Genomic DNA, 24,953 nt, shown 5'->3' on the forward strand with positions numbered 1-24,953 from the left:
CAGCAGCTGGCCCACGGCAGCGAGGAGGCAACGGCCTGCGTTTTGCGGGCGCCGCGGCTCCCCTCGCTCCGGGGCGCCGGGCAGCAAAGCCTGCTGCACCGCGAGACCGGTCGGGGCCTCGCCGGGAGGGCAACGGCGGGGGGGGGGGGGGGGGGGGGTGTGGGGGGGGGGGGGGGCGGTCAGCACCCATGGGCGGCCCTGCCGGCTCCTCGCGCCCTTCTCGCCCCACCGCCTGCTCCTGTTGCCGTAACACGTAGGGGGAGGGCGAGTTCCGCCACGGCCGCTTGGCCCCGCCTCCCGCCACGTGACGTGACCTGCCCGCCCCGCCGTGCTGGCGCGTGCCTGCCGCTTCCGGGGGGTGGATTGGGGTGTGCCGCGCCGGTAAGTTTGGCTGAGCGTGCGGGGAGCAGCGGCACCATGTCCGGTAACGGGTCCACCTACAGCGAGCAGGGGGGAGACGCGGCGCCTGAGCTGGTCCAGGAGGTGGTGCCCACCACCACCACCCCTTCGGCTCCCGCGGCCTTCGGGCTCTTCAGCAGCGACACCAAGAAGTAAGGGGGGGGGGGGGCGGGTCGAGCCGGGCTGGGCGGCGGGGGGGGAACCGTCCCTCGGCGTCCGGCCGGGCCCCGCTCAGGGCTGTTGGGCGGGTGAGCGCTGACCGATTCCGTGGGTGTCAGGGTGGTGCTGGGCTGACGGGACCCTGCCCTCAGGCGCGGGGGCTGGGCGGCCGGGGGAGGAGCGCGGCCTCAGGGCTTCTCCCGACTAGGGGCAGCTCCAGGGCCCCTGCTGGGGAAGCGGTGCCTCGGGTGACCGCTTTTATCCCCTCGTGACTCCGTGGAGGAGCTCGCTTGCTTACCTTTAAAGCGTTCATAGTGGAACGGCTAACCTGTAAAGTTTTTCTGTTGGTTTGTTTGAAAAACTGGTTATCACTTTCCCTTTGTTTTGATAGCTAACCACACAGACGGGAGTTTAATTTTGCCTTCAAATGTATTTAGGGGGGAAAAAAAAGTGCTTAGAAGTATTTGTGAGAGTTGTAGTTGGAAGTGTAGTTGATAATGGCCGGCTTGAACTGGGTCTTAAGAGCGCTCTGTCTTGGTCAGAAGTCAAAATGAGGAAATGAAGGAGAAAAAAAAAAACAAAACTGAACCAGCCAAAGTGCACTGCCACAGAAAGCCTTCAGCTCCTTAAAGGAAAAGTGAACTGGAGAGGAAAAAAATGGGTCTGAATGGAAGGATCAAGAGGTTTGTTAAGTTGGAATTGTATCCTACAACAAATTGGAAATCTATTCTGAGAGCAACCAATAAAAAGCACCATAAACTAATGTCTCCTGTACATTAGAAAATCGATCACTTCTTCAGTTTGATTGCTCTGCACAAAGAGAACATCCATGCCTCAACTGATGTGTTTATTTTTGTGCTGCACCAAAGTAAATCACAACAACGTGGAGCTGTTTAGCTCTGTGAGACAGCAACTGATAGGCCTCCTCAGTTTGCCAGACAAGTCACATTTCTCTTCTGCGGCTATTCAGCTAAATACTTTGCTTTTTCATTCTGTTGCAGTTAAAACTTTCAGTGCTCTAGCATGGATGCCCCTCCGCTGACTTGTGTGTTGCAGCTGATTTATGTTATTTGCATCCTTCATTTCCTGTCCCCTTCCATAGAAACAACTTTGCACTTTATTTCTTAACCATTGTTTTGCTGCTTCTTTTTTCCACAGAGGGGGGTACCCTGATCACTGGTCATGGCCATAATTCTCTATACAAGTCATTTAATCCTAGACTTCAGACTGTTTTCCAGATAAAATATAGAGAGCTATACTTTATCAGCTACAGAAGTTGAAGTGACTAATTCTACCTGAGGCTGCCCATTGGTCAGGGGGAAATACAGCTCTGGGGCCCTGAGATGTTTTGTACATGTGTATGTATATGATTGTCTTTCAGTATAGAAGAACCAGAATAGCTTGCGATACGTATGCATGCCTTATTAATTGCTCTTCCGGGCTTGCTCTTACACTTACAGGAGGGGAGAGAAGATCCATCCTCTAAAGGAATGGCTTGAGAGGAAAGCAAGCATTGATCTCTGTGGTCTTTTGTACCTGACAAACAAGTTCTGGTTGAAATAGGAAGTTACCCACACAGGTTTGAATCACGGATAAACTCTGAGTATGGATTGGATAGTTGAGGAACAGACACTGTGCAATGAAGATTATGAGATTTCTGTATTGTGAAAAAGTGACTGCAAGTGAAGGTTATTGTTAGAAAACCAGATTGCATTTGTGGTGGGTTGACCCTGGCTGGAGGCCAGGTGCCCACAACAGCCGCTCTCTCACTCCCCTTGTTCACTAGACAGGGGAGAAAAGGCATAACGAAATGCTTGTAGGTCGAGATAAGGACAGGGAGAGATCACTCACTGATTGTTGTCACGAGCAAAACAGACCAAACTTAGAGAGGGAATTCATCTGATTTATTACTAGGCAAAACAGAGTAGAGGAATGAGAAATGAAATCAACTCTTAAAACACCCCCCACACACCCCTCCCATCTTCCCGGGCTCAACTTCACTCCCGGCTTCAACCTCCCCCCCCTCAGCGGCACAGGGGGACAGGGAATGGGGGTTACAGTCAGTTCATCCCACGGTGTTTCTGCCGCTCCTTCATCCTCAGGGGGAGGACTCCTCTCATCGTTCCCCTGCTCCAGCATGGAGTCCCTCTCATGGGGTGCAGACCTTCAGGAGCAAACTGCTCCAGGGTGGGGTCCCCCACGGGGTCACAAGTCCTGCCAGCAAACCTGCCCTGGCGTGGGCTCCCCTCTTAATGGGTCCACCGGTCCGGCCTGGAACTTGCTCCAGCGTGGGCTTCCCATGGGCTGCAGCCTCCTTCAGGTGCCTCCACCTGCTCCAGCGTGGGGTCCTCCACGGGCTGCAGGTGGAATCTCTACACGCCCTCATCCTTCCTCCATGGGCTGCAGGGGGACAGCCTGCTTCACCATGGCCTTCACCGCGGGCTGCAGGGGGATCTCTGCTCCGGCGCCTGGAGCTCCTCCTGCCCCTCCATCTGCACTGACCTTGGTGTCTGCAAAGTTTCTTACATCTTCTCACTCCTCTCTCCAGCTGCAAAAGCTCTCTCTCTCTAAGTGTTTTTCTACTTCTTAAATATGTTATCACAGAGGCGCTGATTGGCTTGGCCTTGGCCAGCGGCGGGCCCGTCTTAGAGCCGGCTGGCATTGGCTCTATCAGACACAGGGGGAGCTTCTAGCAGCTTCTCACAGAAGCCACCCCTGTAGCCCCCCCCGCTACCAAAACCTTGCCACACAAACCCAACACACATTGAAGTCTGTTTGGAAAATGCAGTAGTCATGTATCAAGCATATAGCATGTATGTCATGTAGTCCACACTGGTAACAGCCCAAAAACTCCTTATTGAGAAACAAACAAAATTTCCTTTCCTTAGAGCTGAAATGGAAACTTAGAACAGTGACCGTAGCCCAGATGGAGGACACCATATGTTTTGGTGGTTTGGTTTTGTGTTCTTTAAACTAGGCAGACCTGATCCCTCCCTGCTGAGCATATGCAGAAGTACAAGATGTGTCTCTGCATCTTGCATATTAAAGTGTGGGGATAGTGGAGTATTCCACTGGTGAAAATGAAATTACTGTTGTGGCTTTTCAGAGTTGGTTTGCTGATGTCTCTTGATTGTCGCTCAACACTGTTGAATGTGACCTTTGATATGCTTATGTCCCATATCATTGTGATGTTTCAGTGCTTGGCAAACTTTTTTTGTTGTTGAGAAAGGGGGATTCTTAGACTGACTGATGATACAAGAAGTGTTGCCTCTCAGCAGAGGCACAGATATATAATATATGACCCAGAATGTTGTTGCAGTAACTGTTGGACCAGAGGCTTGCACTTGCCTGTTGCTAATTAACCTGAACAATATCATGTAGTTAAAGTACTAATATCAAGATACTACAGTAAACACTTTTTAAAAAAAAATCCCAGTCTCTTTTCTTTATATTGTCTGTCTTCTCCTGATTGCCATGAAGAGGAAGTAAGCCAAAATGCTTCTGAAATAAATAGTTTAATTAGGATAAACTGTCTTCAGTCTTGCAGCATTTATTATATGGAATGGCCTATGACAAGCTGCACACAGAGGCACAAATGAGTATCAGTAAACTTAAATCTGAAGTCTAAAGTTGACCTGATACAAATTATTTGTCCTAACTGGTTTGGTTTTAGCATTTCAGTAGAAATACTCAGCTGAAGTACTTATCATCTATAAGTTCTGAGCATCCCTCAGTGTCAAAAGCCCATGTGTCTTATTCTGCTGCTAAAGCTGCCTTTTTTAACCTTTAGCAATTCAATGATTTATTCCTTAACTTTCAATTTCAAATAGAATCTTCAGTTAATGAGCGTGGTATTTTCTTGACGTGTTAGCGTTGTGGTTTGATTGAGACACATGCCTCAAAACTTCTTTTGTGGTGACATCTTAAACCTAAGTGGAAAGTAACTGTTAGAAGATCAATAAAGATGAAATAATCACTGAAATAACTATATATCTTAACATAAACAAAGTGCAATAGGTTGCACGTACCATGTGCAAATAGTATATTTCTCATTAGTTAATATATTGTATGTATCCAGTGCAGTGGGTGAAAAAAAAAATTGTAAAAATACAGCTTTGATCTGCTTCTGTCAGGTAACTATGTAAATGTTCAGGATGAAAGAAATGAGGAAGGGAGTAGGTTTTTCTAAACTATTATATAAATTATTAAGTACAACATGTACATAAGAAACTGTTTTCTTACCATTTTTGACTAAACTGAAACTCTTCTTGAGTAAGAGATTTCACCACAAATATATGAGATTGGGGCTAGCTTTTTCTGTGAGTATTGAATCCTGACTAAAGAGGCAAATATAACTTGCCTATTTGGTATGTATTGGTTTTAAAAAGCCTTTTGGTTAGTTAGATAAAGGCAAATAGGTCTGTGGTCCATCTCATGTTTAGAGGATGGAAACTTTGTATTCATTCTGTTAACTGTCTCAATAACTGAATAAATAAAAGATCTTATCTACCTGACATGAGTCAGTTTAAACCTTTTTGTGTGGAATGGGCCCCATTGCATGGCTGGAGGTGCCCGTTCCTCTCCTTCCCCTCTTCCATGCTTGTCACATGAGCAGACATGGATGGTATTCCTTTATACAACTTGTATAGTTACATTTTAGGAATTTATTTGTGTGTCCAGGTAGGTAGTCTGACACTTGTCTGTGAACTGGTTATGTTCCAGACATAGGTCACTCTAGGTGCTCTAGATGTACATCATTTGCATGCCCCACATCTTTGAAAAAGAAGAAAAAGGGTCAGGTTGTGGGCCACCAGAATAATGGAAATGGTCTACAGACAAGTCTCTGCCCATAATAGGAGTTTTCAGCGGAAAATCACAAAGAGCCAAGGGGTTATGTACGTCTTACAGACAAGCTGAATCCAGAGCCTGTAGACGTCAGCTATTTCTCCATGGTCTGGATTGATGCAATCCATGAAATAACCACTGCTTTCTTGGAAGACTGTCAAAATGATCTGTATAGTATAGAGAGATACCATTTGATACCTAAGTTAATAGGACATTTTTATAGTTACACTATGTATTATTGCTTTGTGTAGAGGGATGAAAAATCTAACCACTTTCCAACTTGTAAGAAAACTTGGAGAGATAATTAGTAACACAGAATCCATGTTAATTGCTTACATTAGGGTGCAGCTATTACTGCCTACAGTTAATTGCAGGTGGACAGAGTATTTTCATCTATATTAAGTGCATTTTAAACAAAATTTACCTGCACATAATATTAAAATAATGTTTGGTTTCAGCAATAAAACTAGCTATTGCTGTGTCTAAACCAAACGTAAAAACTTAAAAGATGAACCGCATGAGTAACGTCAGTAGATATCAATTGATAAGTACAGTATTGAAGAAGATGGCAAAATTTATAACATGCATTTTCAACTTTACTGATTTGCATCTTTAAACTGTATTCCTGCCAAGCAAAATACATTTGTAATTTATTAGACTTTTTTCCTGCAGATCTGGCTTATGCATTCTGTTGAGCTATTCATCAGAACACTCGGCAAGGCTGCAAACCCATTTTTTTTGCTGAGATTTGCAAGCCTGTTTTGCAGAGAGCTGATGTAAGGTGGTGATTTCATTAAGATACTCATTCCCCAATTCTCTGCGCACAAGACTTTTCCAAATTCATCAGAGCTAAAAACTTACTTTCAACAGCTGCCAGAGATGCTCTTGGAGTCTTAAATTGATCTAGTTTTGCCTTGGCATATCCTGTTCAACCAGTCATGGAAAGCTTGTGCATAGACTGCCATTTATGAAATTCTTGGAGGAGACTCCAGCCATCATATTCAAACTTGATGCATCCACTAGCACTTTGGCATGTCTGCTTTCTTTCCCCATCTGTTAGAATGGCACTATGCCCACTAATATGGTGATATGCCAGTTTCGGTAGGATGTACAAGCCAGCAAGGATGAATGGTTTGGATGAACTGATGACTCTACAAGATAAAATCTGAACCCTGTAGTCAGTACCATGATAGGAACTAAATGCAGTATATGAACATGGGCAGAGCACTTCTCCAGCTGAAATCGGTCAGATCTGATGGGAAGTGACACACAGTGAATATATTCTTATTGCCATGCACTTGGCACATACGAGGATGCAAGCAATGAGCTGTTGATTTGCTGCGATTCTCTGTAATGTAGTCATTAAAACAATTTTTGAGGCTTTTTTATTTCCTCAGAAAGGCAAGTTTTATAGTTTAAGGTCTTCACTGTGATTTCTGCGTATTTATTATGTTGTCATATATTTGCTTTAGAAGCTTGCTATGATCTGCATTCTGAATGGCATTAAAAATACATTTCTGTGACACTGTTATAACATAAGGCTGACACTTGCAAGAAATTCTAGGTTTTCTTAGTTCTGCTTTTCTGAAGACTTTTCCTGTCTATGCCACCCTGCAGAAGTTTTCTTACTTTGAGAAAACCAGAATTCTTTTGGCATGTAGAGATCTTGCTAGAAGATAAACAGCATTTTAAAGCTCTTTTAACAGCATTTCTGAAATGCAGACATATCTGTAAATATACTCACACTGTTGTGGGTTCTGGCAGTGACAGCACCACCTTTGTGGTGGTGTCTTTAGGTGAAGCCTATCTGCAACATTTCCAGGGAAGCTGGAAACATTTACTGCTTCTCACTCTCTTGTAATCCCTTCAACTCTCAAATGCTGCAAAGTGATCTACAAATGTCTGCAAATTCTGATCACTGTCCTCAAGACGGGCTGTAAATTGACACAACCACTTAAGTGGCACCACCATCTCAGATGCCACTTTCTCAGCCTTCAGGAAACTGATGTCTGACACCAAGGAAGATTTTTTTCTCTTACAGAAGCTTCTCATCAAAGGTGTGGGCACTATCAGAGGAGGTCATATGCATTGAGGTTGCAAGATTGGTATTTTTCATCCTTTCAGACAAGCTTTGCTGCTGCTGGGTGAAGTAGTGTCTATACTTGACTGACAACAGATAATCTTAGAGTAAACCACAGTCCTCTCCAGAAAGGGTTTCAAACTGCTTTGTCAAACTAGCTGCCAACTGGTTTGTGCTTTTGAACTGTAGGTTGTTTACACATCTGCATTGATGGTGGTCCTAGCAGCAACTTACAGGTGTGTACTTGCACTGAATTGCTCAAGCATTGTTCAGGTGCTATAGTTTTATGACAGGGAACTGGGAATATGCTTTATTGAGTTTTAACTTCACACTTTTCTATATGTTTCCTCCCTGAGAAGGATGAGACTGTACCTAAACCATCCAGATGGAAAGTGCCTTGAGACACCAAGTGGCAAAGCAATCATTAAATGAGTTAAATTATGTTGCCGGTCGGACTATAGCCAGTCTTGTCCTTCTCAATGGCTCTTACCCTTACAGGATACTGGATTTATCCTGGTTTTCCTCACACCTCTGCTGTCTATCCTTTAAAACTTATCAAGTTTGGGTTTTTGGGTGGTATCTTTGTTTTTCAGATCCAAAAAGTAGGGGTGGCTGAAATGGAAATAGATTGTTTCTTATCTCATTTTCTCTTTAAACCACAGTACAGCTACACTCATAGCCAAATGATAAATAATAATAATAATTGAATTCTATATTGGTGTTGTGAATTGGCAATAAATATAAATAGTGTTATAATGGAAAAGAATGGCAATACTGAATAGCACCACAAGATGTCATTCAAACAGTTTGTGGCATAGAATGAAACACAGTGAAACTCAGATTTCTTAATTTCCTGCTAGAGGAAGACCCCAAATCAACTGCAAAATAAACTCAAATTGCAGCATGTATTCACTGCCATTTTAGTTTCCATGTTATGTGGCTCTGAAATCAGTGTAAATGTAACAGAGTTCCTTTTAAGTGTTAAATTCAAACTTGTTTGGAGTTTACACAATAGCCTGAACTAGAATAGGACAATTTATTTTAAGGATTTTGCAGTGCCAGTAAAATGTGAAAAACATTATTTTTTAAAAAATTATTTTTTATTTTTTAATTTTGTGGGGGACATGCGATCTTCCATAGGACTTGATTACTGGTCAAGTGCCAAGACCAAAGGTTAAGCTGCTCTGTCATTGTGGATTTTCTGCTTCAAACCTGGTAACATGCACAGTATTTCGAACCTCATGTTGGAATATTTTGCTATGCTGCAGGCAAAAAAAAAAATCTTACTGTGCTATGGTTAAAACTATGTCATCCAGATTGAAGTCTCCTAAAGGCTTGGAACATGCTTGGAGCATGTACCATGCTGGACCTTATTCTCACCAATAAGGAGGGCCTGGTAGGGGACATCAAGCTGAAGGGCAGCCTTGGCTGCAGTGACCACGAAATGGTGGAATTCAGGATCCTCAGGGCAGCGAGGAGGGCGTGCAGCAAGCTCACTGCCCTGGACTTCAGGAGAGCAGACTTTGGCCTCTTCAGGGATCTGCTTGGTAGAATACCATGGGACAAAGCCCTGGAAGGAAGAGGGGCCCAAGACAGCTGGCTAATATTCAAGGGTCACCTCCTCCAAGCTCAGGAGCCATGCATCCCAACAAAGGGGAAGTCAAGCAAAAACACCAAGAGGCCCCCATGGATGAACAAGGAGCTCCTGGGCAAAGTCAAACAAAAAAAGGAAGCCTGCAGAGGGTGGAAGCAAGGGCAGGTAGCCTGGGAGGAATCCAGAGAAACTGTCCGAGCAGCCAGGGATCGGGTTAGGAAAGCCAAAGCCCTGACAGAAATTAGTCTGGCCAGGGCTGTCAAGGACAACAACAAAAGCTTCCATAGGTATGTTAGTGATAAAAGGAGGACGAGGGCAAATGCGGGTCCCCTCCGGAATGAAACGGGCGACCTGGTTACACAGGAAATGGAGGAGCCTGAGGTGCTTAATGACTTCTTTGCCTCAGTCTTCACTGGCAAATGCTTGAGCCACACTGCCCAGGTCACAGAAGACAAAGGCAGGGACTGGGAGAATGCAGAACCGCCCACTGTAGGAGAAGATCAGGTTCGAGAATATCTAAGGAACCTGAAGGTGCACAAGTCCATGGGACCTGGTGAGATGCATCCGCGGGTCTTGAGGGAACTGGTGGATGAAGTGGCCAGGCCACTCTCCATCATACTTGAGAAGTCCTGGCAGTCTGGCGACGTTCTCACTGACTGGAAGAGGGGAAACATAACCCCCATTTTTAAGAAGGGAAGAAAGGAAGACCCAGAGAACTACAGGCCGGTCAGTCTCATCTCCATGCCTGGCAAGATCATGGAGCAGACCCTCCTGGAGACTATGCTCAGGCACATGGAAAATAAGGAGGTGATTGGTGACAGCCAACATGGCTTCACTAAGGGCAAATCGTGCCTGACAGATTTGATGGCCTTCTATGATGGGGGTACAGCGTCAGTGGATAAGGGCAGGGCAGCTGACATCATCTACCTGGACTTGTGCAAGGCATTTGACACTGTCCCACACAACATCCTTGCCTCTAAATTGGAGAGACATGGATTCGATGGATGGACCACTCGGCGGATAAGGAATTGGCTGGATGGTCACACTCAAACAGTTGTGGTCAACGGCCCAATGTCCAAGTGGAGAACGGTGACGAGTGGCATCCCTCAGGGGTCGGTACTGGGACCGGCACTGTTTAACATCTTTGTCGGCGACATGGACGGTAGGATCGAGTGCACCGTCAGCAAGTTTGCTGACAACACCAAGCTGTGTGGTGTGGTCGACACACTGGAGGGAAGGGATGCCATCCAGAGGGACCTTGACAGGCTGGAGAGGTGGGCCTGTGTGAACCGCATGAAGTTCAACAAGACCAAGTGCAAGGTCCTGCACGTGGGTCGGCGCAATCCCAAGCATGACTATAGCCTGGGTGGAGAATGGATTGAAAGCAGCCCCGAGGAGAAGGACTTGGGGGTATTGATTGATGAGAAGCTCAACATGAGCCGGCAGTGTGTGCTCACAGCCCAGAAAGGCAACCGTGTCCTGGGCTGCATCAAAAGCAGCGTGACCAGCAGGTCGAGGGAGGTGATCCTGCCCCTCTACTCCGCCCTTGTGAGACCCCACCTGGAGTACTGCGTCCAGCTCTGGGGGCTCCAGTACAGGAGAGACATGGAGCTGTTGGAGAGAGTCCAGAGGACGGCCACGAAGCTGATCGGAGGGCTGAAGCATGTCTCCTATGAGGACAGGCTGAGAGAGTTGGGGTTGTTCGGCCTGGAGACAAGAAGGCTTCGGGGAGATCTAATTGCGGCTTACCAGTACCTGAAGGGGGCCTACAGGAAAGCTGGAGAGGGACTGTTTATCAGGGAGTGTAGTGACAGGACAAGAGGTAATGGGTTTGAGCTGAAGGAGGGTCGATTTAGATTAGATGTTAGAAAGAAATTCTTTACTGTGAAGGTGGTGAGGCACTGGAACAGGTTGCCCAGAGAGGTTGTGGATGCCCCATCCCTGAAAGTGTTTAAGACCAGGTTGGATGAGGCTTTGGGCAATGTGGTCTAGTGGAGGGTGTCCCTGCCCGCAGCAGGGGGGTTGGAACTGGGTGATCTTTGAGGTCCCTTCCAACCCAAACCATTCTGTGATTCTATGAACATGAGAACAATGCAGTTGCTGTCGTGTGACTGATACTAGGCAGTGGATGGAGAACTTAAACCAAGAAATGCATTATTAAAAGTCTGTTGAATTGTACTTTTGTAACTTTTATTCTTGTTCAATAACAGGTGGTTCCATAATATCAGAACTGGTGAAGCTTGCTTCCTCCATCCTTGCGGTGGATTTGCCATTTCTTATACCTTGCAGGAACATAGTTGTGTCCTTGTATATGAAGAGCCTCTGTCTCACCATGAGTTTATTTGTTTAAAATTCCTCCCTGTTTCTTAGAGGTGATTAAAACTGTTCCCAGCTTTTGGGGCATACCGATGGCATTGGGAATCATAATTAAATTCTTATTTTTTAAAACTACAGGCTGATAAACTTCCAGGAGCAAAGATTTTGTAGCTAAAGAATTATTGTTGCATTGCCAGCTGGGCTTCAGTTGCAGTTCTGATACTTAGGAAACTTCTGCTTTTTACAAAGAAAGCCTTATGATTATTGGGTGACTCCTTTCAGTTACTGGGTACATTACAACTGTAGCAAATTCTGACAATTTTTGCGTTTCATCTTACGGTGTTGCTAAAAAGAACAGGAGATAAAACAGCTGTTTATGTTATCAGGGTGGAGTAAGTGTTCTCTTAACACTTGTTCAGAATATGTAGGTGGAGTGGCAAATTATATGCCACAGATTACATATTAGTATTTTAGTGTGATTAAAGATTTGTGATGCTTCCTGTGAGAAGACAAAGTAACTGAGAGGCCCAGTTTTATTACTGCTGGTTTAAACCTCAGTGATGTTCAGTTATGCCTACCCTCTTTTGTTTTCTGTAGAAGCGGGTAATGTTGCTCAACAGAATCTGAAATCCAAGTCTTAATCTGAGCAAGATGTCAGTTTTAGTGACCAAGTGTGCGTTGACAAGAGCATGGCATGTTTGGAGTTGTTCTTTAGTTGCTGTTTTGCTGTGATCAGCATGAAGAGTAATGGTCAGGGTCCTTTCTGACTGTCAAGCTCTAGTTTGTTGGGAGGTTTTGCTCTTGTTTGGAAATGTTCAGGTGGGGTTTTTGTAAGGTGGGTTTTGGTGGTGGTGGGTTTTTTGGGATGTTTGGGGTTTTTTGTTGTTTTTTGTTGTTTTTTGGGTTTTGGTTTTTTTTTTTTTTTTTTCATTTTAATGGCAGGGGACTAGAGGGAGCATGAAAGAGAATGAAAACTAGAAAAATGTAACTGGTGTTTTTTTGTTTACTTTCTTACAGTAACATCTGTAAGGTTAATCCTAACTGGTAGGCCTATCATAGGTCCTATCATATCCATACCTGTTATACCCAGAAATGGTGCAAAGGCATACGAAGAAATCAGTGCTTTGAGGTAGAAAGACAAAAGTAGTATCTATCTTAAAGGCTACAATTATAAAATATGAAAGCATGAAAGTAAGTTAGAAATGATCTTCCGCTTAACATTCGACCAGTGATTTAAAGAGAATGTATTATTCTGGATGTGTTTCGTGATGTTCATCATGTTGTATCATCACAGATTTGTCATGTGTCATGCTTGTTATGAGAGAAAGTTAGGCCGTGAATTTTCATTTCTAATTTACAATCTCTTAGGTTTCAAATTCATAGAATCATAGAATGGTTTCAGTTGGAAGGGACCTCAAAAGATCATCTAGTTCCACCCCCCTGCCACAGCAGGGATGCCATCCACTAGACCAGGTTGCCCAAAGCCTCATCCAACCTGGCCTTGAACGCTTCCAGGGATGGGGCTGCCACAGCTTCTCTGGGCAACCTGTTCCAGTGCCTCACCACCCTCACAGGGAAGAACTTCTTCCTGATATCTAATCTAAATCGACCCTCCTTCAGCTTAAACCCATTACCCCTTGTTGTATCACTACACTTCCTGATGAACAGTCCATCTCCAAACTGGCAACTTTTTAGGGCAGTGGGGCTGTGTTATGTAGAGGTTAAGACACCAGACTACAACTTGGGAACTCCAGGAAGTCTCATTGCATTCTTAGATATGGCAGTGGGCATGTGGGAGTCTCTATGTTTTTTCTTGTCTCCTCTCAGAAAGTCATTTCATATCTTCTCACTGTTAGGGAAAATGGTCTCAGAGACAATATATTTACTCTTTGTGGTGGCTTGACCCTGGCTGGAGGCCAGGTGCCCACCAAAGCTGCTTTCTCACTCCACTCCTCAGCTGGACAGGGGAGAGAAAATACAACGAAAGGCTGCTGGGTCGAGATAAGGGCAGGGAGAGATCACTCACCAATTACTGTCATGGGCAAAACAGACTCGACTTAGAAAAAAATTCATCTAACTTATTACCAAGCAAAACAGAGTAGAATAATGAGAAATAAAACCAAACCTTAAAACACCTCCCCCCATCCCTCCCTTCTTCCCAGGCTCAACTTCACCCCCCATTTCTCTCCCTCCTCCCCTCTCAGCGGCACAGGGGGACGGGGAATGGGGGTTGTGGTCAGTTCATCACACGGTGTCTCTGCTGCTCCTTCCTCCCCAGGGGGAGGACTCCTCCCACTCTGCCCCTGCTCCAGCTGGGGGTCCCTCCCACAGGAGACAGTCCTCCACCAACTTCTCCAACGTGAGTCCTTCCCACGGGCTGCAGTTCCTCACCAACTGCTTCAGCGTGGGTCCCTTCCACGGGGTGCAGCCCTTCAGGAACAGACTGCTCCAGTGCGGGTCCCCCACAGGGTCACAAGTCCTGCCAGCAAACCTGCCCTAGCGTGGGCTTCCCATGAGGTCACAGCCTCCTTTGGCCATCCACCTGCTCCAACATGGAGTCCTCCAGGGGCTGCAGGTGGATATCTGCTCTACCATGGACCTCCATGGGCTGCAGGAGGACAGCCTGCCTCACTATGGTCTTCTCCAGGGGCTCCAGGGGAATCTCTGCTCTGGTGCCTGGAGCACCTCCTGCCCCACCTTCTTCACTGACCTGGGCGTCTGCAGAGTTGTTTCTCACATCTTTTCACTCCTCTCTCTGGCTGCAAAAAACTGCTGCTCCTTTTTTTTGCCCTTCTTCATTATGTTACCCCAGAGGCACTATGACTGTGGCTGATAGGCTCAGCCTTGCCCAGCAGTGGGTCCGTCTTGGCTCTCCCCTTGTCTGTTGAACGTGGGGGAAGCTTCTGGTGGCTTCTTATAGAAGCCATCCCTGCGCCCCCCCCCCCCGCTACCAAAATCTGGACACGCAAACCCAAAATGCTTACACAAAGGCTTTTTTTGCATCTACTGTTCTTGGCACCATTACTGTCCTGCTTCATATAGATCCATATTATTCATAAACTCTCAGATTAGACTTCTTTAAACCTGGTTTTGCTGCTGATGTAATAAAGCTTATATTTCAGTCATCTGTAATATGTAGCTAACTAAGGCTAGAACTTCTCTCAAAGTTTTAGCAGGGAGTGACAAAGGTATTGATGCAGCTGGAGGGTTGCTTGCATTTTCCCAAGCTCCTGGCAGGTGGACATAAGTGATAAAGAAATTATTTGTCTAACATTCTGTACTGAAGAACTGCCACTTCAGAATAACTAATGAGTATAGAAACATGACCAGCAGTGTGAGGCTTGCAGTTACACTTTCTGTTTTGAGGGATTTTACTTAAGGATTGAAATTCCCTTAAATCTTCTTAATCCCTTTGTCGTCTTAATGTTCTTTTGTACTGTACAATAAACTATATTATGAAACACTGAAATGCATTTGCTTTTCTCATTGTTCACTGAGGCTGCTGATAAGAGTTGTTTTTGGAGGGAAATGACCTTTGAAATCTGCGTAGGATATTTGTTTCTAGAAGTTAAAACAGCAAGGGAGTGGGTATCCTGTTACTTAGTAAGATTTTCTTTTTTTGAGTAGACCTCAGTCTTGGCAGGCAAGCTGAGCTGAATGCAGTCATCTTTTTTTTTTTTTTTAATATTGTACTTAAAAGAATGGAACAAAATTCTACAATGCTGGGTAAAATAATTGAGGTGTCTTGCACTATTAAGTCTGCTCTTAAAGGGCAAAACTTCGAGGTTACACTGAAACCACATCTAACTGTAGAAGAAAAAAGGCTTGCTGCTGCTGATCCATATGAATATATGGAGCAATATTTTACTCTGTAAGTATCTAATGCTTGCTATTCTTGGATGATAATTTGTTAGAAAAGATTAAAAAAAATACATCAGTTCATGCAGCAATTAATTTCCAAATGGGTTCATCAAGAACTTGTGAGTTTTTTCTGTTTTTCTTTTTTCCTCTCTGCTGCTTTTTTCTTAGGAAAGTAAGGCTGGCTGTAAGCAGGTCTTCATGTCTTAATTTCTCTGGTTTGTATCTTCCCTGTTAATATTTCAAAATGTTTTAATTTGAAATGTATGACAGATTATTTTCTACAAGTAGTTGGAAGTACATTTCATCATTAAATACTTCTTTCTTCTGTCTTCGTGTCTTAAATTCACGTTTTGCCTTTTTTCTTTGTATTTGTTACATTGGTAATTCATATTCAACCTGTGATTACTGTCTGCTTTTTGTCATTCCCAAATTCTGGGAGGTAGTCTTCAGCATGTACTTGAAACCTGTACTGTGTAACTTCCTCCATTTTTACTACCTGATCTTCAAGTTCAAATTATTATTTCCACATTTTCTTTCTCACTTGCAAATTTTGTTGACATTTTTTCATGTTAACTTTTTTGTTAATCGTTTTATTAGGTAAATGTATTCCCAGACTTTAAGCAGTTGCTACAGTCTTATTCGTGCAATACTTTTTGATTCTTTAGTCAGATACTACTTTTTATGAAAAGTAGTGGCTTTGTTGGATGTGCCAAGGAACCAAAACATCCTCCTACCAATTATATGAGACCTACATGATCACAATTTAGTAATATTATCCTGTGCTTTAGCTTTTACTGATATCTTTATCTCAATTTGTGCATGATTATGTGGAATAGCAGTAGGAAACTGGAAGCAGGAGCATGGGAGTAGAAGCAGCTTTCTAAATCAAGTCCAGTCTTCTGCTCTGTAACTTTGATAACTGTTTTATAGATTCTTTCACAAGCTAAGCTTAAAAGGTAGGGATTAAAACTTAAGCAGAAGGAATTGCAAGTCTCTGAAATTTCTGTATCCCACTGGAGCAAAGTCTCAGGCAAGGTGCTTCAAGCTGGTCTAAAAGAACTGAGACTTACTCGCTATCCTATGAGGAACGAGTGGACAGGAATGGTCAGCAAAATAAGCTATCTCTGTGGCTAAGAGTGGTGGGAATAAAGAGAGTTTCCAAAAGCTAGATCAAGCTAGCCTTTCTAAAAATGAAAAATGAAACTACACAGAGAGATTAAAAGGGTAAAGCAAATTATTAAAGGTATTTTAGGTACAACCCTAAACCAACAAATACTTGATTCTGATCTCAAAAATAAGGAGATAGAGTTGAGGAAAAAATACAGAGTGGCTAAAAGAAGTGTGAGGATATAGAGGTGAACATAAGCATGCTTGAACTGAAATCAGAGCTTAATGTGGAGGGAGGTGTGTCTTTAACTCAGGGAGCTGGGAGGAAGGCAATAGGAAATCACAGCATTAATTATTTTCAACAGATCTGTCAACTTGGGTGGTATTACAAGAAGAAAGGATGTCACCACTTGCCATGGGGAAGGCAGCCAACTATAGACATATTAAAGTGATCTCAACAGTATGCAAAACTACAGAATGAAGTTGAATGGGAAGTATAATTTAAAGGACTGACGCAAACAACTAAATAAACATAGCAGTAGAAGACTGACCATATAGTTCTTTGAACACATCCAGGAGTGACTAAAAACAGTAAAAACCTTTGAGTGTGATGCAGACAAAATACGGAGTTCCCAGTGATATTTGGGAAACAGTGCTAAAGCAGGCGAGGAAATCAAATGCTTCTGCTTTTTTCTTTTAAAGATAATACTTAAACATTAAGCTGTCAAGTGAAGCCAATGTTTACAACAGGCTACCTGTATTAGGTTGCGCCAGTATTTCATGAAACATTTGGTTTTGAAAAAGCAGTTAGACTCCAACTGGAAGTTGCGTGTACGTGTATGCATCCTGAATTTTGCATGGTTTTCTTCTGGCTTATTAGGAAAAATGTGGCTTAGTTTTTTTCCCCATCTGGTTGTGGTTCTTAATTTTGTGTACTGAAGTGTGTGGGCAATGTGGATTTCTTATGGAGGGGCACAGAATAAATGTAGTACTGGATCTGAAAATATGAGGAAAATCTTCTCTATTAGAGTGACTACCCATTGCAAGTAGCAAAAATGCTATTTAAAGGTTTATAAAGTAGTGGATGACAACATTTTGTCTCATTGTAACTAATTCTGTCTTTGGCTTAAACCTCTTTCCTCCCCATCTGAAATGCAGTGATAAATCAGAATATATCAGAAAGCTGGAGAGGGACTGTTTACAATGCCATGTAGTTATAGGACAAGGGGTAATGGCCTTAAGCTGAAGGAGAAGTAGATTTGGATTAGACATTAGGAAGAAATTCTTCACCGTGAGGGTGATGAGGCACTGGAACAGGTTGCCCAGAGAGGTTGTGGCAGCCCCATCCCTGGAAGTTGTCAAGACCAGGCTGGATGGGGCTTTGGGCAACCTGGTCTAGTGGAGGGTGTCCCTGCCCATGGCAGGGAGGTTGGAACTAGATGGTCTTTAAAGTCCCTTCCAACCCAAACTATTCTGTGATAGCTGGGGTTTGCCTTCACTTTTGAAATCCTGTCTGGATTTCTATGTTGCCCTTCACTATGTGAAAGCTCAAAGGGTTTGTAAACTTGGAAAATTTTTGGAGTTCTTTGGAATATTGCAGGGGTCTCTTCTTGAGTCATTGTTTGCTTCGTATTTTTTTAGCACTCAAGCAATCTAGGCATTACAAAAGGCTATTTCTTCAAAGAATCTTTTTTTTTGTAAACTTTCAGAGTCTATAAATGCACTTAGACACTAAAAAGCCAGGCAGGGTGAGGTTTCTTATTAGTGATGATCAATGAGAAGCTGTATCTGCAAGAGAACATCCCTATCAACTTAATAGTTTCATGTGAGAATTTTATTTCAGCTGTTCAGGCTATCTAAATTTTATGGCATGTAGAATAGATGTACTACAGATTTGAGGCGTTTATTCCCCAGGACAAGGGATAGCAATTTACAGTCCAGAAAGGCCTATGAAAACATAGGGTTATGTACTTGATTCTTGTTGAAGTTCAAACCATACTCGGGTCTGTTATTGGGCTTTTTGGTGATTTACGTAAGGTGATATTATATTTTAACACAACCATGTCAACCTCAGGCTATTACATCTGGCCCTCATTGGGGGAAAAGGGAGGAGCGAATGAGGAGTTGATTCAAATTGAGTTCTTCTCTTGTCTCAAGACTTCAACCTTCCAGCCAAGGTTCAGCTAACAGCAGATTAAAGTTGTATGGGTTTGCATTATTGTTGGAATCTGATAGATTCTTTTACTACATGCTTCATTATACTAGGCCGGCATGTTAACAAATACAATTTACAAATGGACAAGGAGGAGCAGTGTTTCACCTTAAGTTGCTGGTTTGATGTAAGAATATAAATGTAGTATTCTGGTTTTATTTTTTACTTTTTTTATTGATGTTTTACTGTGTTTCTACCATAGAAATGAAGACCTAAAACAAATGCTGGAAAGCAGTAAAGATTCTGCAAAGCTGGATGCTATGAAAAGGATTGTTGCGGTATGTGATTTTTTTTAATTAATATTTTTATTTGTTAGGGTATCTTTTTATTATTATTTTTATTTCTTGGACATGAATACTGGTTTTGCATTACAAAAAGTCAGCATTTGAATCTCTAAATGGTGTTTAAAAGCTACTCTGAAATCCTTAATTTGGAATTTTGTGTAGAAATTGCTATATCAAAATATGTGCCCCTCATATACTTTTAAAATATTTATGCAACAGTGCCAATATGCTTCTAAATAACTATTTTCAGTAGGAAGATCAGAGAGAGTGAGATCTTAAATAGGAAATGGTTCCTGTAGAGAAGCTTCAATTGCTGTCTTAATTCATCGGACAGGAAAGTGCAGAACTTTGCAGGAGTAAAATGACAAATTGCATTTACTATTTTTACTTTTTTAGATTACATAAGGATTTAATTTTTCAATTGTGTATGTTGCCTATATGTTTGAGTAAGTATTTCAGGTGAACTGAGTACCCATAGAGGTGATTAATGTTTAACAACATTGTAGTTTTAAACACTATAAACTAAACATCATGAAGTTGGTAAAATCTCTTTATTTTTTCTTAAAAGTATTGGAAGAATGTGCTGTGGAAAGCTGTTCAGTGTCCACGTGACCTCTTTCTCGGGTCTTCTGCACTTGCTTTCTCTCATTGTTCCTTCAGTCTCCTCTGGATATGCTTTTTTGTTTTGCTTGGTTTTTTACATGGGTTAATCCTATCCAAATATGTACTGAAGTGAGGAGGTACAGGTTGTATCACGCAATCATGTTCTTTCCTCTGGCTCTAGAGTTTAGCGATTTGCCTTTGATTCTAGTCCTGTCAGAGACATCAATTACCTTTTAGATCTGGGTAACCTATCAATTACTATTTCATAACTTTTTTTTTTTTGAGGAAAAGTTTCTTGGTTCATCTTCTCCAAGATGATGTTGGATTCCTTGATTCCTCAGGGTTTGACCCTGGCATATTGAGTCTGGCGCATTGGGGGTGCTGCTGCAAGAAATCATGGCCTTTAGAAGTGCCATGGTTTTAAGCTATGGTAACTTATGTTCTTATGCTTCCCTCAGAAAAGATCTTTCTTCTGACTATTACTGTGGGCAGGAGGGTTAGGGAGAGTTGCCTGTTGCTTGCTTGGTTTTCTTTTTCAAAAAGGTGGCCAGATCTTTATCTGTATTTGGAAACTGTTGCAACTGAATGTGTGTGTGTATATGTATATGGGAGAAAGTAAAAAAACTATTAAATTGAGTCAGCTTTAAATTTTAAACCAAGGCTTTACTAGATTGATTTTTTTTTCTTGTAATTTTTTTCCTATAAGCAATGCTCTCATTATAAATGAATGTGCAATGAGCAAATGCACTCATTATAAATAACTGCTGCTACATATTCTAAGCAGTTCTTGAGAACTATTTCTTTAATTTTCTAGAAGTATATGATGCCTTGAAGTTGGAGACATGTAGTTAGCACTGATAGCAGTGGTTCTTGATGGTCTTAGGCTGAGATGATCAGGCTCAAGAGCTTTTTAGCAAGGGAAGGCAGAACGTAGGACGTTCTTCTGCTCCCCCATTTCCCAATTCCAGATTTTTGACCTTTTATAAGTTCCCAGTCCTTTGTTTCTGTCCCTGTTCTAAGCACTGCACAATGCTAGAAGAGCACTACTTTCCCAGATGGCAGTAGGCACCTTCTGTTTCTTGGATATTTTTTCCTTGCTCAGCTGCTGCTGCTGCTCTTCTTAAAGCAGAAACAGCCTTCTAGCTCATAAGGTTGACCATTACTCAACTCCAAGCGAGTTATGTGAATTACTGGATCCTCTGTTTTCAGTCTTTTCCATATTTTTAAGGTATTTGCTGTTATTCTGTGTTTAAACTGTGTTTCATCACAGACACCTGGTACCAACCTCTGGTTCACATAACAGACTGAAACAATGAGCTTTACAGGTCAGGACTGGGACCCTGCACAATTAGCATAAGGACTTGTAGCGGTGGTGATAGTGTTCTTGCTGGGCACAAAGATGCTTGTGTGTTATCAGTTGTGTGCTTACATTAAGAGAGTTCTGGGGGATGAGATGTGTTTTCCAGAGATGAAAGGCTTCCTCTAGCCTTTTATTAGAGGAAAAAGGAACTCTGTTGTCAGAGTATTGTTTAATGTGTCTCACTGGAATGCTCATTTTCACTAATTTTAGGCAGAGGAAAAAGCTGTGCATACCAATAGTTTTCTTACTCTTTTAGTAGACTTCGAGAGGCTGAAGCTTCATTTCTCCATGTAGATGTGATGGAAAAATACCAGGAGAACACTACTTATGGCTCCTTTTGCTGCTGCTTCCTCCTTTAAGGTGGTTTGCAAACTCTTTGCCAGGGAGAAGGAGATTTATTTCAAATAATAACAAATTGGTCTCGCAGAAAATGACATTTAACAATGTAATTTCAAGTACAGGAGTAGTGTAGTTTTGATCTTTCCACTCTCCCTCTTGCAGGAAGGTGTCTAAGTCTACCTGCAGCCTGTGTAATGATCACTGTAATGATCAATCACTTTTTTTTTTTCTAGTCAGTATGTTATTTTTTTATGTTTCTTCCTTGCATGCATGCCATAAAATAATTAAAATAATCTTTGCAAGGTTGGGAGCACCACTGCTGGTTTAGAAATAAATTTGAAGTGTATACAGAAGAAATAAATTTGAAGTGTATTTTGTGCATGTTCTACTATATGCATGAAAACACCATAACATATTTCTTTTAAAACATACACTCATATTACAACAACCAAGATATTCTTGTTACCAGGTCTTGAAACCTGTTTGAACTTCTCATCTGGGGTGAAAAAAATCTGAGTGGGATTTTGCTCCTGATGACTTTAGAGCATAAATTTAGGAAAAAAATTCACATGCCTGATTTCCCACAGAGAATTTCATCCATGTCTGTATATGTGTCTCATGAAAAAAAAAAGTTTGGTACACCCTGACATTACATAGCACTTATTCTAGAATGAAAGTTTTTGTCTGTGTAGGAACTCCAGGTCTATAAGACAACACAATTGGAGAAAGTCTTTGCACAGCAACAGAAATGACATGATAGACTTTAGTCTTGTTCTTTCAGGTTAATGATCCATGGGCAAAGGAGGATTTACACTAATCGTTATGACTTAATGAGTCAAAATACACTCTTTTAAAAGACCCTAAATACATATTTACATGGTACACTGGAGCTATTATGGTTGATCAGTTAAATAATGCAAGTAATGCATACAGTCATACTGTTAAAGCCTGTCAGGGAAGTTTAAGGATCATCCCTATTTTTGAATAACCTAACTTCTGTTGCATCAAGATGAGATGATTGATAATATTTTATTCTATGGCACTTCTCTGCAGTGCACCTTGCTACTAAGGTCTACTTGACTCTGGTCATTCTGAATCTGGCATTTATTACAAAGACTCCCCAGTCCTGACAGAAGTGGTGTAATTTAGATTCTTAGTTAAACCCCCTTGAAACCCCTACAGTGTGCTTGCTTCTTAGTTTGTCACTTGTGCTTTAATACAGCTGCAAGAAATAGTTTAAGATGTTAAGTTGGTTAAATTGAAATGTCATGCTGGACAGCTACTCTTAAACTCTTTTGAAAGGCTCACTCAGTAATAACTTGAACTACAACTATCTTCTTTATTCTTCTAGTGTTTGTCTTCTAACCTTATCCAAATGTATGTTAAGGTATTGCCTGGTTTTGTGTTTCTTGCTTTTGTTGCATGCGATCCTAGTTCTTTACGCCCTTAATGTGTTCTATCAATGAAATACACTGACAGACCTATGAGTTAGGAATATGAAGTTTAACCAGCTGTATCATGTTGAGTAATGGTGGGACTGTGAGATGGCTATGAACAGCAGTAACTGCAGTTGCAAAACTCATGTTCCTGTCTTGGATCCCCGCATATTTGTTTGTCTTAACGAGCTCTTATTCTTTCTGATCAGCTTGCTGTTTGGCTGACTGGATCCTGCCCTTGACCATAGCTGGAAGTGCTCTGAGTCTGTATTCAGCAGCACTGTAACTTGTTATAAAAAGTTGATGAAATTCCAGGGTGGGCAACTTGAACATGAAGTACTGGCAGACATTCTGCTGGAATTAGATGTAAGAAATAAGAGAGTTGTGCAGCTGTAGTGTATATTGAAGTATTTTATTCTTTCTAATGTATTTGGTTTCTTATAACTCCCCCCCTTGAGCTGTTCATATAGGGGCTGAAGCTAAACTGGGGGTTTGTTGTTTGTGTCCTTTACTGAGACAATTTTATTGTTTACTACATGCCCTAGTTTCAGATTTCTCTGAGATCAAATACGAAAACTTTCTTACTTTTTTTACAAAGAAAAATCATAGTGGGTTGACTGATCTTGCTTTTACCTTGTCAGCTTTTTTGTTCTGTATAAACACTTTAAGGCCTTTGTGTTTAACTTGCTATGGAAAATGACCTTGCTTTGTTTTTGAAGTGTGGTGTCTATTTTATTTTTCCCTCTTTGGTTCTGTTGCCCACGAAGATTGTTTCAGGGAAAAGGAACAGGATTTAAACTTGTGTAACTTCTGCAATTTTTGTTGTTGCTGGGTTGTGGTTTGTTTTTGTGGATAGCAGCTCCCAAAAGGCAATTCTGTAAAGCTTTTCAGATTAGCAAGATCTTTGTTTTAAATAATTTTTAAAGCATTAAAAATCATTTGCAGTCTGATATGGTAAAGTCTAGTTCACTGATTCCACCCGCAAACTTGTAACCAGCTGGCATTCAGGGGTTTTGTTGTATGAATAGTATCTGTAAAGTCTAATAGTTAACAAAAAAAATAATCAGACTTTATCCTCAACTTCATGGAAATCACATTTGAAATAAAGATCTGGAATAAATGCTTATCTCCTTAAAACAAAAAACCAACAACAAACCACCACTCCAATAAATCATATTATTACATTACTAGGATTTGTTTCTCCCTTTTTTCTTTTTTAGATGATTGCAAAGGGAAAAAATGCTTCTGAGCTGTTTCCTGCTGTTGTGAAGAATGTTGCCAGTAAAAATATTGAGGTATTCCTATAGTTCATTAAACACACTGTTATGGAAGATCTGTTTATGAAAATTTTATCTAATTGTGTCTGACTTCAACATAAACCATAAAATCTCTAGGATTTTTAAATAGAATTTCTCAGTTTAATTTCAGTGACAGCATTATGGTAAGAGTTTAATGTGTAAATAAAGGAAACCTACTGAGTGATTTGGAGGCAGGAGTAATAACTATTTACATTTAAAAAATAGGTTGATTAGAGGAAGTTTGTGGAAGTATGTGGTGGTAGTTGTGAGAAAAGGTACTATAGTTTATTTGAGGTGTGGTGCTGCGTGCACAGTTTGAGTAGGGATTGTGCTACATTGTATTTGAAAATGTCTATTGCAGATCAACACTGATAGGTAAGGGTTGGGTAAAAAAAGTTTCCACTGTTCTAATCATGTAGTATATTTATAAAAGGAGTGTCTCTGCATTAGGATTGCAGAGTGAGATCACTTTAACTCAGTTAAACAAGTCTTTGTATGAATTCGTGGTTAGACAAAATGTGATGTTACTAATGAAGTGTGTTTAAAATTGCTTATGATAATTTAGAGAATTTAATAGTTTATTAATGTGAATGCCTGTGATTACAGAAGATTACAGAAAAGTAGCTTTCAAATTTCAGACTCTCTTGGAGAGATGTGACTATTTTGGGTGGTGAGGGGGGATAGGTTCCATCTTGAGCAGAGAAGAATTTTTTTGCTAATATGCAGTGTAATCTCAAATCTTTGGGTTACTTTTATGTTTTCCAAGACAAGGAGAATTTAAATCAAAATCATACGTGCATCTTGGGGATATGCCCTTATTTATTTTGCATGTAGAAATATGAAAGGAGTATATGAAGGGTTAGACAAGAACAATTTAAACTTTCTACAAAAGCAGCTGATGAAGAATGTGAGTCAGAATCATCTGTGATAGGAGTTAATTTCTTGAGACAAGTTGCTTGAATAAATTTATTCAAGTTGCACTAAATTCTGTGACTTTTAATTAAAAAGAAGACATGTTTAATAATTGTTTTCAGGATTTGTGTAGATAAAAACAATAGCA

The 24,953-nt window shown here is 41.7% G+C and overlaps 1 protein-coding gene across 3 annotated transcripts in view; it reads left to right on the plus strand.

Moving 5' to 3' along the window:
* Positions 1-317: 317 nt before the first annotated feature.
* The window catches only part of AP3B1 (adaptor related protein complex 3 subunit beta 1), a 173,287-nt gene continuing 148,651 nt past the window's right edge, over positions 318-24,953 (plus strand). The window contains exons 1-3 of one of the 3 annotated variants that reach the window (XM_054811067.1): positions 318-551; positions 18,776-18,851; positions 23,816-23,890. In XM_054811067.1, coding sequence (XP_054667042.1) covers positions 418-551; positions 18,776-18,851; positions 23,816-23,890 — 285 coding nt within the window. In that variant the 5' untranslated portion in view covers positions 318-417. Of the gene's footprint in view, positions 552-15,013; positions 15,265-18,775; positions 18,852-23,815; positions 23,891-24,953 lie in introns of those variants that run through there. The other 2 variants (XM_054811068.1, XM_054811066.1) reach the window with 2 other exon arrangements.

This window comes from Grus americana, chromosome Z (assembly GCF_028858705.1).
Source record: "Grus americana isolate bGruAme1 chromosome Z, bGruAme1.mat, whole genome shotgun sequence".
NCBI classification, from domain to species: Eukaryota; Metazoa; Chordata; class Aves; order Gruiformes; family Gruidae; genus Grus; species Grus americana.